Consider the following 15,000-nt stretch of genomic DNA (forward strand, 5'->3'; position numbering starts at 1 on the left):
TCAGTGGCTCAAACCACCGACCTGTCGTGTACTTTGCTGTGCATATCATTCAGTTGAGCTATCGACACACAGTTATATTAGTTTATAAATGCCATTAAATTTTAATGGAACAATGAAAGGTAAGTGCCGCTTCTCTGATTCCATTGTTTTCAAACATGAAGCCAATGGTATTTTTGCATAGCTTATTTCTTGAAAATAAAGCTCAAATTGCATAAAAAATTACCAGAGCAATGTTCTTAAGTTCATTTCCAGTCAACCTGCAAAATTTGGGCTAGTTTTTGAGCACTAAAAGTTGGCCAAACATTGTCACTTACTAGGTTTTTGCTTCCAGCCCTTCTATTACAGCAGTTGCAACCCCACACTAATTATTATTTTTTTCCCACCATTGTGAACAAGTCATGTAAGTCATATATTTAATACTACAGTGACAATATTTGCTTCATAAAGGTACGGTAAAAACCTGAATAAATTATACAGTGTAAGAACCAAGTTTTTCCAAGCTACAGTCTGTAGTATGTTGCTGCTGGGAAAACATGGTACTGGTAGAGCTTGTTGTATTAAATTTGTGCATTCAGTGTTTGACTAAATTTCTCAAAATAAGAATCCATTTCAAAATTGTGGGCTAAAATAGGACTGTCTTAGCCAAAAACGTTCTTACTTGTAAAAGTTCTTATATGTGGGTTCCTGTTTTATTTCTGTACACCGTCATTGCCATCACTGTAGTTGTTGCATAATAATACCTAACATAAGCTTAGCTTACAGGATTGGAGTAACTACAACATTTTTTTCGCTTTGTACCTAAGGTTGGTTTCCTCTGGACAATGCGATTTAAAGATACATAGTATTATATTGTCTTTTTCCAACCTCTTCAGAAATTCAAGGCAGTGACAACTTGACTACAATGCTATAAAAAGTGCTTATTGCAGTGGTTTAATGGTGACTTGAGTACAACAGCAATGGAGTCTAAAACAAAGAAGCATATATATATTTTTTAAATCTGGGTTCTCATTGCTTACATAACAGAATATCGTGGACTTTGGTCACCAATTACAGACCACTTATCATGCAATTTCATGCACCATATCCCAGAAGAAATCTCTGCACCCAATGGAAGTGTCAACATTTGGCTGTTTATGTAGGAAAACTCACATCAGACTCAATGTAACTAAATCAAGCGTTCTAATTTGCGTTTTAAACCGGGATAATTAAATTCGATGTGAATGTCCATTTCGTTGGCTTCGCTTTTTGTCGGTTATTTTTCTGAAGGATTATGAAAACCTTCCACTACAAGCTTCGTTATTTGTAAACAGAAAGACACTTCACAAAACGTTACAACGCCCGCACTTTGTATTAAGCTTATAAATTATAGAACATTACTTGCACTTTGATTTATAGGACAAAAGCCCATGGAATTAGCATCAAAATTGTTTTATCCAACGCTTACCTCTTTAGGTGAGTTATTATCAGCAATTCCTTCCAGTGGACAAGCATTTTACATTGTAAAAGAACGAAAATATGAGAAGGACTTGCAGTAAACCGAAAATCGAAATAACCGCCCGATCTGTGGCTGGTGTGAGCCCGCAATTTTTGGTGCTGGCCTACTGCTGACCAGAGCGGCTCAAATCCAAGATGGCTGATCCTCAATGATGTTCGAGGGGATCGTTTAAGGGTTTTTCCCGCTGGTTCAAGAACAAACGCCATACTGAAAAGTGAAGGAAGTCATTCGAAGGTCATCAAGTGAAGCTTGCTTTGAGAAAGTTTAAGTTTTAGTAATCTCAGTGAAGTGAGACAGAACATGCGTCACCCATTGCTCCCACTTCACTTCCGTTTCCAAGTTTTGGACGATGGTTTTCTTCAAATTATAACTGGGATAGATGAGCTGACGGTCAGGTTACAATGTTTTCAGACTGGACATGCAACTTAATGTTAACTTCATTTTAAGTTAGTGCATGTAAATAAGTAAACGATCTCTTATAGAACAAACAATTGGTTTATTTGTATTTGATGCATTTTTTGGCTAGACAATGAAGTAATGATCCTTGTATAAACAAGAGCAATAGCACTTTCTTTAGTGATGTTTTGCGTTCCGGTTCTTGTCACTTAACCCATTGTCATTTAATAAAATTTTAATAAAATGATTCTTTTGTCAGACTATATTGATAAAATCTAATAAGGTATCGTGTAACATAACGCAATTGGGTTTTTGTTTCACTGATTTTTCTATTTATTGGTATAAATGAACTCCTTTACTCCTTTAGATTATTTCTCAGTTTCGACAGTCACAACCTTTAATAATCCTAAAAAGATCCTAATTCTTGACACAAAAAAGGTACAGGACATTATTTAATTGAGGCATCGCCAGGTTCTCCCTAAAGCTTTTGAAGACTCCCAAAAAGATCCTTTAAAAAATCCCAAAAAGATCTTTAAGATGAATCCCTTTAAAATCCTAATGGTGTTCAAGAACCCCTTTAAAGATGCAATGGTAACTAATTTATTGCAATTACTGAGTTCCCCCAAACATCTGTCTTAGACCTTTAAGGATCTTTAAGGATCCTGATAGAAATCCCGTTAAGGTCCTCAAGAATTCCTTGAGGATCTTTCATAGATCCTAAGGAGATCCTTTGATTGATCCTCAAAGGATCTTTATAAAGATCCTAAAAGATCCTCGAGAATTGTTTGAGGATCTCTTAAGGATCGTAAAAAGATCCTTTGACTGTTCTTTTAAAGATTATTATCACGATCCTTGAAGTTTTTCAAGGATGTCATGAAGATCTTTGAAAGATCTCTTTGATTAGATTACAAAGATCTTTCCAAAGATCTTTGAAAGATCCTTAAAGATTAATAGAGGATTTATCAAGGATCTTCAAAGATCTTAATAAAGATCTTTTCAAGATCAGTTAAAAGATCCTTTTAAGATCCTTGGAAGATCCTCAAAGAATTCTTGAGGATCTGTAAGGATCCTTACCAAGATTTTGAAACTTACTCTCACTAGGATCTTTGTAAGATCCTCACAGGATCCTCACTGGCTCTTTGGGGATCTTTACAACTCCTAATTGCAATTGAAGATCTTTAAAGAACTTTCAAAGATCCTTCAAGGATCCTTGAAAGATCCTCATCTTCAAAGATCTTTTGCAGGTCCTTGAGGATCTTTTAGGATCCTTGAAGATCTTCAAGGATCCTCTGAGGTTTTTCACCAGGGATCAGTAAATGAGTTTTATTGTCTTTTTAGGGAAACAGAGGACATGAATCCAAACTTGACTGTATTGTCATGGAATGTTGATGGCCTGGATGGGAGAAATATCTTAGAAAGGACAAGGAAGGTGTGCCACACAATCAATTCTAGGAAGCCAGATATAGTGTTCTTACAAGAGGTTATCAAAGATACATTATCCATTTACCAGTCAAAATGCCCTGGGTAAGTAAACCACAGCTTTTTCAAACAGCAACCACAACAACAACGCTTTTTATTGAATTTTTGTTTCATCTGTAGTTATTTGTGAGGTTTTCAATGACTGTGAGTTGTTCGAGTTAGTCTTCAGGGCCCGGTTGTTCTAAAGCCGATTAACTTAATCCAGGATTAGCGTAAAGTTTCGTTTCATGTCTTCAACTTTTTGGTGAAAGTTTCTTTTGCTTATTTTTGTTTTTCAAGATTGACTTCTTCTAATGTAAAGTTTTGCCGAATATCAGCGTTGAACAGCATTTAGGAGTAGAGAAATTAACTCCTCGGTTAATTTTTAATTTGGGATTAGCGCTAATCGGCTTTTGAACAACCGGGCCCAGGCTTGTAATGTATTATTGTTCAGTTTAGCTTCTCTCACAAACAAAACACAACAATACACTTGTACATCAAGGAGGAAAGAGAGTAGAGAAAGCAAGAGAGAGAGAAGTACCATTATAGCAAAGCATGAAGCATACTACAATGTAAGAGCACACAGTGCATACAGAACAAGAGATACTAATAGATTAATTTAAGAGAGAGAAAACTACCAGCAATAAGATAGCAATGGTGCCCAAAAGCGCCAAAGCAGGACATGAAGCATAAGCATACATGCATGTACATGTATATACTTAAGCATACACAGAGAGAGAGCTTCAAGACACTAGTTTATGTCAGGAGAACATCATTTGTTCAATTTATTGTAATTTCGTAATCTCTTTAAGAGTAACCATACTGAAGCATACAAACAATATAAAGGCTACATTGATCAAATTTGCCAAATTCTGGTCAAACTAACACAGGCGTCATGACACTAAGTAGTTAGCTGTGCACTACCTTTCGTCAGCTTTTGTTGAAATGCTATTTTAGCCTTTTCCTTCCCACGAAGCACAAGGAAGCACAAGGTTACGTTTTTGCAAGCGTTAAATAGCTGTGTAGCAATTATATTTCAACAGAATTAAGTAGTAAAGGCTAAATTAAATGTGAAGTGCTAGTTTTCTACCCATGTAAACCATGTGAGGATTTAATAGCCCTACTAAAGGCATTCAGCGCCCACACAAGGACAGAGAAAAGCTCTGACCTAGATCACCGCCAATCTACAGACTGAGCTTAAAGGTCAGACGAGAGCAGGTCATGGGAATTATCTTAAGATGTCAATTTCACGGTATTGAATCCCCAAAAAGGACAAGATTTTAGTTTATAGATTTTTTTCTGTCCAATGGCAGATGATTTTACTTATCAATGAGGGCAGTGTGAGGGTGAAAAGGTTAAATTATTCAAGATTAAATTTGATTTATCTTTTGATTTAAGATACACTTGCAAGTATGGACCAACACATGCATATTTCAACATTATTCTTCTCAAGAACTCCTCAGTTCAATTAACAAATGAGCTTCAGTGTACGCACTTCCAGGCAAGTAAAATGGGGCGTCATTTGCTTTGTCAGTCTGTACTATTTAAAAACAAGACGGAAGTAATCCTAATGACTTCACATCTAGAAAGCACAGCGAAATGTAAACCTGAGAGAATCAGACAACTACAGCAAGTTCTAGCAAGCATCTCAGACCAGCCAGAACAAGCTACTGTTGTGTTTGGAGGCGACACCAATTTACGAGATACAGAGGTGATGTCGATTGGAGGGTTGCCAAATGGGATATTGGATGCTTGGGACTTTTGTGGTCGACCAAAAGATGCGGAGTTTACATGGGACACCAAATTGAATGACAACCTTGATTGGCCTTACCCCAAAGCGTCTAGAATCAGGTTTGACAGATTCTTTATCAGACCAGGTGAAGGAGACAACAAGTTGAACCCAAGTTGCTTTGAACTTGTAGGGTTAGAAAGGCTACCTGGTTGTCGGCGATTCGCCAGTGATCATTGGGGCATCTGGTGTGAATTCACACAGCCTTCAGGTTAAAATGGTAAGATCTCACAAGGCAGCACATGGAGCAATTTATGTTTAAATTTTGCGGATGTAAATACACATGTATCCTCTCGTGTTAAATTTTATGAAAAGAAGCATGGTGAACAATAAAGTTTTTTATTAGTCATACCAAACTATTACTGACACCAATTTTTAACTACACTAATGCATCTACTTGTGTTATGAATAATTATTTTCAAAACTATTGTTTAATTAAATTAGGCAGCTTTCTTGTCAAACTTTACACATTACATTACGAAACAATCAGTTGCAATAAAACATTATTTTGATGAGTGAAAATTGCTTTAAAAATGTGTATAAAAGGGTCTCTTCATTGCACGCGCATCACAGCTTGCAATGTCCTTGCATTACATCCCGTTTTCACACTTAACGCAAGTGAATGCAAGCATAAGTGCAAGCAAAAGGAAATTTTTTGATCCTTGCACGTTTGCTTATGCTTGCGTCAGGCCCATTTTCATTGTGGTACACTTGTGCTTGCATTTATGCCTGTGCTTGTATCACTAGTGAAAACCCCAAGCTTGTTGACTGTGTTGCCTCTTGAACATTGCCTGCTGATACGCTTGTACGATCCAGCACGTCCTGTTTTGCAGTCAGCTTGTAGTGCTGGGCAGTTATAAGTGAGGTTCCTTTGTCACACAAATTATCACTAGAGGTTGCACAGGCTAACCTAATGCAAGGCAGTGCTTCTCCATCAACACCAACTTGAGTCAACATTTGGTCTTATCTTACTAGTAGCGTGCATGTTGGCCTTACATTGTGTAGTGTTTAGCCTTTTTTGCACATTCTTGTTCAAAAGCAAAACCTACATGAATTTTTGTGTCTTATGATTTCCTAATTTATGTGTCTGCAACGAAGTGATAACATGGATAAAGCAATAATTATTGCTTGGGTTCTGGTTTCAAGGAAAACCACCTGTAGCTAAAGTTTAACAAGACTGGATTTCAAGTTCTAGTTGATAAAGATTTTTCATTGTCAAAACCAAGATCTAGAGGGCATGGGCAAAATGAAGAGAGCATTTAGCTGCTTGAAGCAACACATCTCTTGGTGGTTCTAAACTTAATCACAATAAACCATAATTACTTTTTCACATAGACCCCACGAAAGGCTTTTTGTCTTCTGAAATTATGCAAAACAAATAAAATCTTTTATGATTTTCTAGCCCAATGGAGCAACTGCATTGTGGCAAAAGCTTTTTACGACAGAAAAGTACAGAGGAGGAAACTGGTTGTCCAAATCAAAATTTGAGCAGACTGTCTGGCCAGATGACCTGGAAATGAAAAAAAAAAAAATTAAAAGGCTTATAGTGCAGCTCGGAGATAAGCAAACCAAAATATATGCAAAAAACGCGGATGCACATCAACACATACGCAAAGAGGCTGAGGCTCGTTAGTATTTATGAGCTCTGTTTAGTGGTACATGTAACTCCCAGGTTACCGTACTTGTACGTGAAATGTGACACAAGGAAATAGCCAAGTGTGTCACTGATGGCTTAATGCCACATTACTGAATTTAAGCAATGGAGGACTTTTTTCCATGTTTACATAGCGTCATCTAAACACTCACGGGAGATGATAGAATTTTTGACAGTTATGCATTCCCCCTCATGTTTAGATGACGCTATGTAAACATGGAAAAAAAGTCTTCTACTGGTTTTATAAAATAATTTGACAAATGAGAGAAATGCTGGTTTTTGTACTTTGATTGAAACAGATTTTCTTGATTCACTCTCATATTTCCTACCAGCCAATGAAAATGCACATCTGACAACACGTGATGTCAGCCCTGTTTACATACTCTCACCTAAACACAGCTATTGACCAATGAGAGTGTGTGTACTTTCGTAATTATTTTATAAAGACTCTTAGTTTGCTTTAAATTACAATATAATTTATTATGAAAGTGATGAACAGACACTACAAAGTGTCAGAAACTCCTGCACTAAGTCTTTAAGTGTCTCTGGCACATGGCTTTAAATGTGATCACAGTATACCATACATTCTAGGATGTCAGCTGCACCTGTAAGTTGTGTTGACACTGTAACGTAGCCATGTCAACTGGTTATGCCGATGGCGCCGTCCTGTGCTGCTAAGTGATAATTCCTGAAAAGATTGGAATAGCTTTCTCATTAGCAGAAATGGATGCTGCTGCTGCTGCTGCGTCTACTACTGCTACTACTATTGTTGTTGTTCTAGGGTACTTGGTTATCTACCACTACAGGGGTTTCATTGGAAGCCGGTCACTGGGGGTATACCGCCGTCTGTTTGTGAGATGTTTTCCTCTCACCGTAGGCTACTCTGCCTTGATTTTCACTCAAACCCTTGTAAAAGACAAGAGTGACCACTACTTGCGTTATTAACCCAGGCATCTTCTTCAAAAGTTATTGCAACCCCTGCCAATATGTTGGGAGCCAGGCAACAACAAGTCGGCTATTAAAGGTGAACCATCTTCAAATAGGGTAGCACGGCTGGCACAGTGTTGAGATCCCTCTCTTCCCACCATTGTGGTCCAGGTTGATTCCCAGACTAAGTGTCTAATTTCTATGTGGGTTCAGTTTGTTGGTTCTCTACTCTGCTCTGGACAAGAGGTTTTTCTCAGGGTACTCCAGTTTTCCCCTCTCCTCAAAAACCCCAGTGCCCCAGCACTAGAAGACTAATTGACACTTAAGTTCATCATCATCAATATTTCCTTCAAAGACCCAGAACTTTTCTCAGGGTTCAGTACATGTAGCAGCTCCAAGGAAGGGATTAATTTTATGAGCTCCACTGGGGTACATGTCCAGACCAATTCTTCATTTTTGCTTTCCAGCCTTCTTGGGACTCAATCCCTCCCTGGTTAATATTAACAATGAAATGATATATAAAATGAATCATACACTGAACTGCAGATATGAAATCAAGGGAAGTTTGAAGCATTTCCAAGGCTGCTGCTTAACGGTCGCCTGGGGTGCCTTACTTATGAGCACGGGCGACCAAATTTCTGAATGAGTAGCCAGAACGGGTGCCTAACTTATCACAAGGTGATTCATCCTCACTCTAAATTACCTAATAATAATATTTCAGTTCTGGGATCTTGAAAAAATGACTCGGGCTACTAACTTTTAATGTTGGAAGCCCATAGGGCTCTGAAAAAGTTTTTTCAGGCAGCAGCCTTGATTTCATATATCATTTCATTGTTCATTCATTCATCACAGGAACATTAGACTCCACAAATGACCAGCCCCCAATGTCGGTGGCTTCATAGCTCAGTTGGTTAGAGCGTCGCACCAGTATCACGACCCGTTGAAGTCCTAAATTTTTCAGGCTTCTCTCTGCAATTGCGAATATTGCATTCACAACTGCGAGCATCATAGTTTCACGTGATGGGTTGTTATTATCATCGTCATCATAAAAATTGTTATAAGTAGCCATGAACCATGATGGTAAAATGACCCCTTTAAGTACATTCGTGTTCCAAGTTGCACCTACATGTACAACTGGATCCCAAAGACTAGCACTTAAAAGCCAGGCACTACATGTACTTAAAACTAAAAAAAACCAACAATATTTCAATGCCCAAGCGTACCATATGGAAAACTTGCTCACTAACTGGAGGGGGAGGAGTTCGTGCTTTTCTGCCCCGTACTTGGTTATGGCTATGGCTTGCCGCCTTTGTGTTTTAAACTTTGATGACATATTGATAGCAAGAAAAGTGTTAATAAAAAAAAATCAATTAAAGAGCCTCTCAAACTAATAATACATTTATTATTGTAATTTGAATGTTCAAATGACATTTCGCACATACAAGACAATAGTATTCTTGGTACTGTAGAAATAGTGTTAGATACTGTACAAGGGTCCAATTGTGAAGAATTGCAGGGATGCCCCATCTTCATAGCTTTTTAAAGGCAAACTGAAACAAGTGTCAAGAACTCTCGATCATAATCAATTAGAATGAGTAAATTTTTCAAGTCTCACTCTCAGGGGTCAACGGGTTAATCAGATCAAAAGACCCTGTTTTCTTATAATAATAATGATAATAATAATAGTAATAATTATTATTATTATTATTATTATTATTATTATTATTATTATTATTATAACTTATTATAATTGTTGTTTTAATTTTAACATATTAAACAATGTTACTTCCATGGTCTAATACATGTGACCATGGTACATAAGTGAACGTACAAGGCTGCTGCCTAAGAAAATTTTAAAGGGGCCCTCAGAGCTAAACGCTGAGAACTTAGGAGCCCAACATATGAAGAGAAAGGTGTTGCTGTGAAAAATTAAGGCGCCCAGAGCTATTCTTTGGGAGCCCCAGGCTACCGGGCTCCTGTTAGGCAACAGCCTTGACGTACATGATTGTATGTTATGCATGAATGTATCAATGGCAACAATAACATCGATAGTAAACTAACTTCCAACTTTATGGATTACTGGTGATTCACTACTTGCACAAAATGATCCCATAATACACCTATTTTACTCCCCAAAAATCTGCATAGGCATTGGTTTCGACTTCTCTTGGGACATTTTCATGTCCCAGGAGAAATTGCAATCAATAGTTATGCACAGGTTGTTGTTTTTTTGTTTTGTTTTTTTGGAGGGGGGAGGGGGTGATAGAGGTGTATTATGGGATTGTCCAAGTAGTGAATTATTACAAGGCCTGAATTTGAACGTCTGCATGAATCAGTTTTGTTAGTGTCAAATGTTACCCTCTCCAATAAAGTGTAGTCTACTACAGTAACTACTGCTGCTGCTGCTACATAACTGCTACAAACCTTGTCTCCTGATAATCTGTAATGTCCCACAGAAACTGATGGATTGCCACCACCATGCTTGAGTTTTAATCTTGGTATAGCAATCAAAGGCTCATCAGCACTAGTGTGGACCACAGCAGTCCCATCCATAAAAAATCTCATGTAACGGTAGTACTCCACTAAATGATAAGGACGGTAGAACATGTCCAGGTTCCTCTCTCCTTGCCTTACATAAGATGTCTTGCTGATGTAAACTCCTGTCAGTAATGAAGCAGCAGAGTTGAACAAATACAATGTAATAATTAATATGCATGTGGAAAATTTCTCCATTCTGATTGGCTACCGTACTGGTCCAGTGCACGACCAATCATTGAGCTATCAACTGAATTACCTTATAAAACACCTGTCAGATCATTTCCAGACTATCAAAATGTTTCTATGGTCTCGTATATTACACAACTTTGACCGTCAAAGTATTACAAAACTTTGCCTGCCAAAGTTGTGGAATACTTTGACGGTCAAAGTTGTGTAACAAAAGAAAAAGTTAGTGTCGGGAAACACTTTTACAGTCTGGAAACAATCTGACAGGTGTTTTATATAAGATAATTATATTATAATAATCATTACAATGTCCTTCATTATCGTCTCTTCGATTCTCGCCTCTTTGCCTCTAAGTCTTCTTTTCTTTCTGGTCAAAAATCCTTATTGTTTAGTTTTGTCTAAGTCAAAGTACATGCACATGTAGAAGGCTCTGAAACCTCAGTGCACTGCCTAATTTCAAGTACTATGCTGAGTGTTACTCAGGCCAGAGGTATGCCAGCTCAACCTCCAAAACAGTGCATGTACTGTTTAATACAGAACGGGGTTATTGTAGTTTTTCTTCTGATATTAGGACCTGAAGTGTGGATGCTCAGTTGCTACACTTTGAAACAGTTAACTGGAACAAATAAGTAGGTTTCTTTTCTCCTCAAAATCTGGTTATGATTTAAGAACTGGATTAATTAACCAATGGACTCCACAGAGTGAAACTTAACAGATTTTACTCTGACTACTGCCAGACGATTTAATTGGTCTTGACTGGCCAATCCAGGCATCCTGGGGCACCTGAGTCAATGGGTTGTCCCCTCCATCAACTCATTAACCCTTGGGAGTGAGACTTAACAGATTTTACTCTGTCTAACACCAGACGATTTTACTCATCAACTGGTGGCATCCTAGGGTGCTTGAGGATCGAGTGCATGAATGGGTTACCCTAGTCAAAAACTCCATGTATGTCCCCTCCCTTAACCCATTGACCCCTGGGAGTGAGACTTAACAGATTGTACTCTGTCTAACGCCAGACAATTTTATTCGTCAACTAGTGGCATCCGAGAGTGCTTGAGGAGTCAATCAGTCAAGATAGTTATACAGGTATGTACCTACAGTCCTTTAAGTGAAGCATTTCTAAGAGGTCAATCATTCTACAAGTGTAAAAAGATGTCACACTACATACCAACAAACAAGACATGGGGACGGTTGATGTACATCAGTCTCCAAGAGCCATTCCACTGGGAAGCATTGCCACAGTTGACTCCCCATAATCTGAAGATTTAATAGGGGAATACAAGGACGCGTCTGAACGAGAAGTTGAAAGAAAGGTGCAAAAGAGCCCTTAAGTGCAAAGAGAGTTGCAAAAAAGTGGCACAAAAAGGAGCAGAAAATCAAGTCATTCTTGACACTTCTTTGTTTGAGCATGTCAACTAACAAATTTAAAGACTGAAGGGATCATAAGGCAGACATGACAAGTGTTACAGTAGGATGCAAGGCTGGTCATAAAAGATTTTGCACTTTTCAATCATTTATTTCAGTTGGTCTATAACCTGCAAATACATGTACCTGCAAAATTATAGTGTACCTACTGTGATGTTATCACAGATTATAAAAAAAAATTTACACATGAACATAAAAATTTAAAATGCACCCCATTTTAATAATTATCTAATATTTTAAAATGAATATAGTTTACATACTACGATGCATGATATTGGTCTTTGGTCTTTTTTTCTCTAAATGACTTTTAACATCCCACTTAAGATAATGCCATGAGTGTAACATACATCAGAATACAATACACCATACATACACCATACATACTTAATTGACCGCTCCGCCATAGGGGCTTTTCAGGGCCAATGAAACACAATCAACGAGACAACAGAACACAACAACTACAACTGTTAAGAATCCCAACTGGCCGGAGGCAAACCAGTTGGCTATTTACAAGTGCAGCTGGAAAGTTGAACCAGGGACTACCAGGATCAAATTTAACGACTGGTCAGAGCAGGTCTTGAACCCGGGATCCCCGGATATCAAGGCAAGCGTTCTAACCACTAGGCTACACTGCCACCGAAAAAAGGCCCTTTTAACCAGAAAGGTTTTTTAAAATAATACAATGTCATATAAACAATAAGAGTGTAAAAAACCCTTAGCTAACAGTGATTAATAATGATTTCAATCCAATTGGTTCATTTTTTTGTATAGTTTCTTAACCCCCAATCATTGTCAGCATTGAACAAGTTACATGTCTATGACTAGATAATTAGGAGAATTGAGGCAACAGAATACTAAACTGTAACTTACAGTATGTCATAGATACATATTAATGAAATATGTTAATTTAACATACAACAATGTACTGTACCTTTGACAAGCAACTTTCCATATTTCAGGATCCCTTGCACAGGCATAAAACCCTTTGCAAACCTATGCATGCAATCAAAAAGCAGAAAGAAAATCAACTGTTGCAAGCACAGTTATCTAAGTTGGCATGTGTGACAACTAATCATCTGGCTAATCATAAAGTAAGGATAGCATCTGTACAATAGCATAAAAGTCCATGTAGATAAGCCGCACCAACTTTGAAATTCCAGTGAAGCTCTATGGACAAACAAGTATAGTTTCAAAGCACTGACATGTGTTGGTTGTTACCAGCTTTCATATCAACTAAGTCTTTAGATAGCAAAATTTCACTTGTCTTACCTTAATCTTGTGAGTTTACTACAATTACAAAAAAAACATAAGGTGCTCTCTTGATGCGTTTTTTTTTAACATGATTACAACTTCGAATTATGCTCCATGAAGTTGAAATTCCAAGGCGATTGAAACCATGCACACGAATGCTTAGTGCTTAGTGCTTAGTAGGAATCTGGGCATCACACCTATGTCTATCAGTATGTTTGGAAACCTGCAGCAGGAGAGAAACGTCATGCAGAACAAGAGTTTACTGATCCAATGGATAAATTTCCCGTGAAGGTGATAAAAAATAATGAAATGGTTGGCCATTTGCCTTGCGAGTACTCTCGAATTTTATCTTGGCATTTTCTCTCACGTGACGGAAAGAATGCGTCAAAGTGATAAGCCGCAGGTGTCATAGCAAACAGCTTTGTGGAGGAATGGAGATTCCCTGTAGGTTGGTGTTCAGTTGTTTGAGTAAAGTGAAAATTAATTGCTTGAAAGAAGTCTTGGAGAACAAGAATCGCAAATGAACGCTTTAAGATACAAATGGCCCCTATAGGAGCCACCACTCATAAAAAAGGCAGTGATAATTACAATAACGTGCTTTCAGTTTGTTATATGTTTATTCAGTGCCATCTTGAGAAGTTCTTATGAATATTAATTAGACCTTAGGAATGTCCAACCGCGGATGTTTCTGTAGATAAGCCGCACCCCTGATTTTTTAAATGAGATTTTACTGCCCCATCAGTAAAAAACGGTTAATGGAACGTGACCATACTAAAAGGGGCCATTCATGTCGCGTTAGTTGTCTTCGTGTTCTTTGTAGTCGGTCGTTCAAGGTCATAAAATCATTGGTTTTGTTGTAAATAAAATGAGGACATAGTGACTTTGTTCCTACATATCAGTAAATATAACGTACACCTGCATTGGCCAAATCTGTTAAGGCCTCATTCATAACTGTTAAAGAGCATGTGTAATACCTACATGCTCACAGAAGAAGCTGTACAACTGGCTACTTTAATAGACAGAGTCTAGCTATAAAAGCCTCAGTTAGCCGTCCAAGGTTCACCTGGCAGTTTGTCTTCTATAGTAAACCAACTAGCTGTTGGCAGTTGTTAAAGTTTTTTCCCTCTCTCCCTCCCTTTGGAGATGGGTTGGGTTTATCGCCTTGCCTTCATTAAATTGGGTCACTCCAGCGAGGTGCGGTTAAGTCTGCGCAGTGACTTCCCCCAAGCTTGTTGGCTCGCTTGCCTTTGTACATTGCTCGCTACCAATACTCTTGTCCGATCCAGCACGTGCTGTTTACCAATCAGCTTGTAGTGCTGGGGAGATAAGTGAGGTTGTTCTATATTACGCACTCCGGAAGTCGCATAGGCTAACCAGTCACAAGGCAGTGTTCCCCTCAACAAACGCCAATACGTCTGTTGTCTCGTTCTATAGCGCCTTACGTTATGCGTTAAAAGCTAACTATGTTGATACCAAGGAACAGTGACATTAATTGAATTTTGAGAAAGAAAGGTGCGGCTTATACATGGACTTTTACAGTAGTCTTTCATGAAGACTGCACAGTCAGGCAAAAAGGCAAAAGCATGAGCCACGTACTTGAAATTCACACAGAAGCAGTACTATACAGTGTATCTAGAGGAGACAAGACAAGGTTGTCAAAACTGTTCATTAGAAGTTGTGTGGCAAATATTATCTTAAAAGAAAGGGAAAATGGTTTGAACACGAGCTGACATTATTATTGTCAGTCAACAGTGGGATTTCAATAATATTTACGTGATGCAATTTTGGAAGCAAGAAGGTCTGATGTAGCGGTGACTGAAAAGATAGACAACAAAGGGCACAAATTACTTCAGGATTTTATAAGAGGAAGCTACTAAG

General features: G+C 38.0%; 2 protein-coding genes across 4 annotated transcripts in view; one reads left to right on the top strand and one right to left on the bottom strand.

The window, feature by feature from the left end:
* The window catches only part of LOC138033514 (tyrosyl-DNA phosphodiesterase 2-like), a 23,792-nt gene that overhangs the window by 6,843 nt on the left and 1,949 nt on the right, over positions 1-15,000 (top strand). Inside the window, exons 4-6 of one of the 2 annotated variants that reach the window (XM_068881272.1) lie at positions 3,230-3,415; positions 4,748-4,850; positions 11,484-11,532. In XM_068881272.1, coding sequence (XP_068737373.1) covers positions 3,230-3,415; positions 4,748-4,850; positions 11,484-11,532 — 338 coding nt within the window. Of the gene's footprint in view, positions 1-3,229; positions 3,416-4,747; positions 5,661-11,483; positions 11,533-15,000 lie in introns of those variants that run through there. The other variant, XM_068881271.1, reaches the window with a different exon arrangement.
* The window catches only part of LOC138033513 (F-box only protein 9-like), a 17,989-nt gene continuing 8,450 nt past the window's right edge, over positions 5,462-15,000 (bottom strand). The window contains exons 8-14 of one of the 2 annotated variants that reach the window (XM_068881269.1): positions 14,719-14,754; positions 12,803-12,864; positions 11,615-11,703; positions 10,129-10,379; positions 8,943-9,040; positions 7,398-7,480; positions 5,462-6,648 (exon numbers count right to left, since the gene is read on the bottom strand). In XM_068881269.1, coding sequence (XP_068737370.1) covers positions 7,432-7,480; positions 8,943-9,040; positions 10,129-10,379; positions 11,615-11,703; positions 12,803-12,864; positions 14,719-14,754 — 585 coding nt within the window. In that variant the 3' untranslated portion in view covers positions 5,462-6,648; positions 7,398-7,431. The remainder of the gene's footprint in view (positions 6,649-7,397; positions 7,481-8,942; positions 9,041-10,128; positions 10,380-11,614; positions 11,704-12,802; positions 12,865-14,718; positions 14,755-15,000) is intronic. The other variant, XM_068881270.1, reaches the window with a different exon arrangement.

The sequence above is a fragment of the Montipora capricornis genome, chromosome 14 (genome assembly GCF_036669925.1).
Source record: "Montipora capricornis isolate CH-2021 chromosome 14, ASM3666992v2, whole genome shotgun sequence".
NCBI classification, from domain to species: Eukaryota; Metazoa; Cnidaria; class Anthozoa; order Scleractinia; family Acroporidae; genus Montipora; species Montipora capricornis.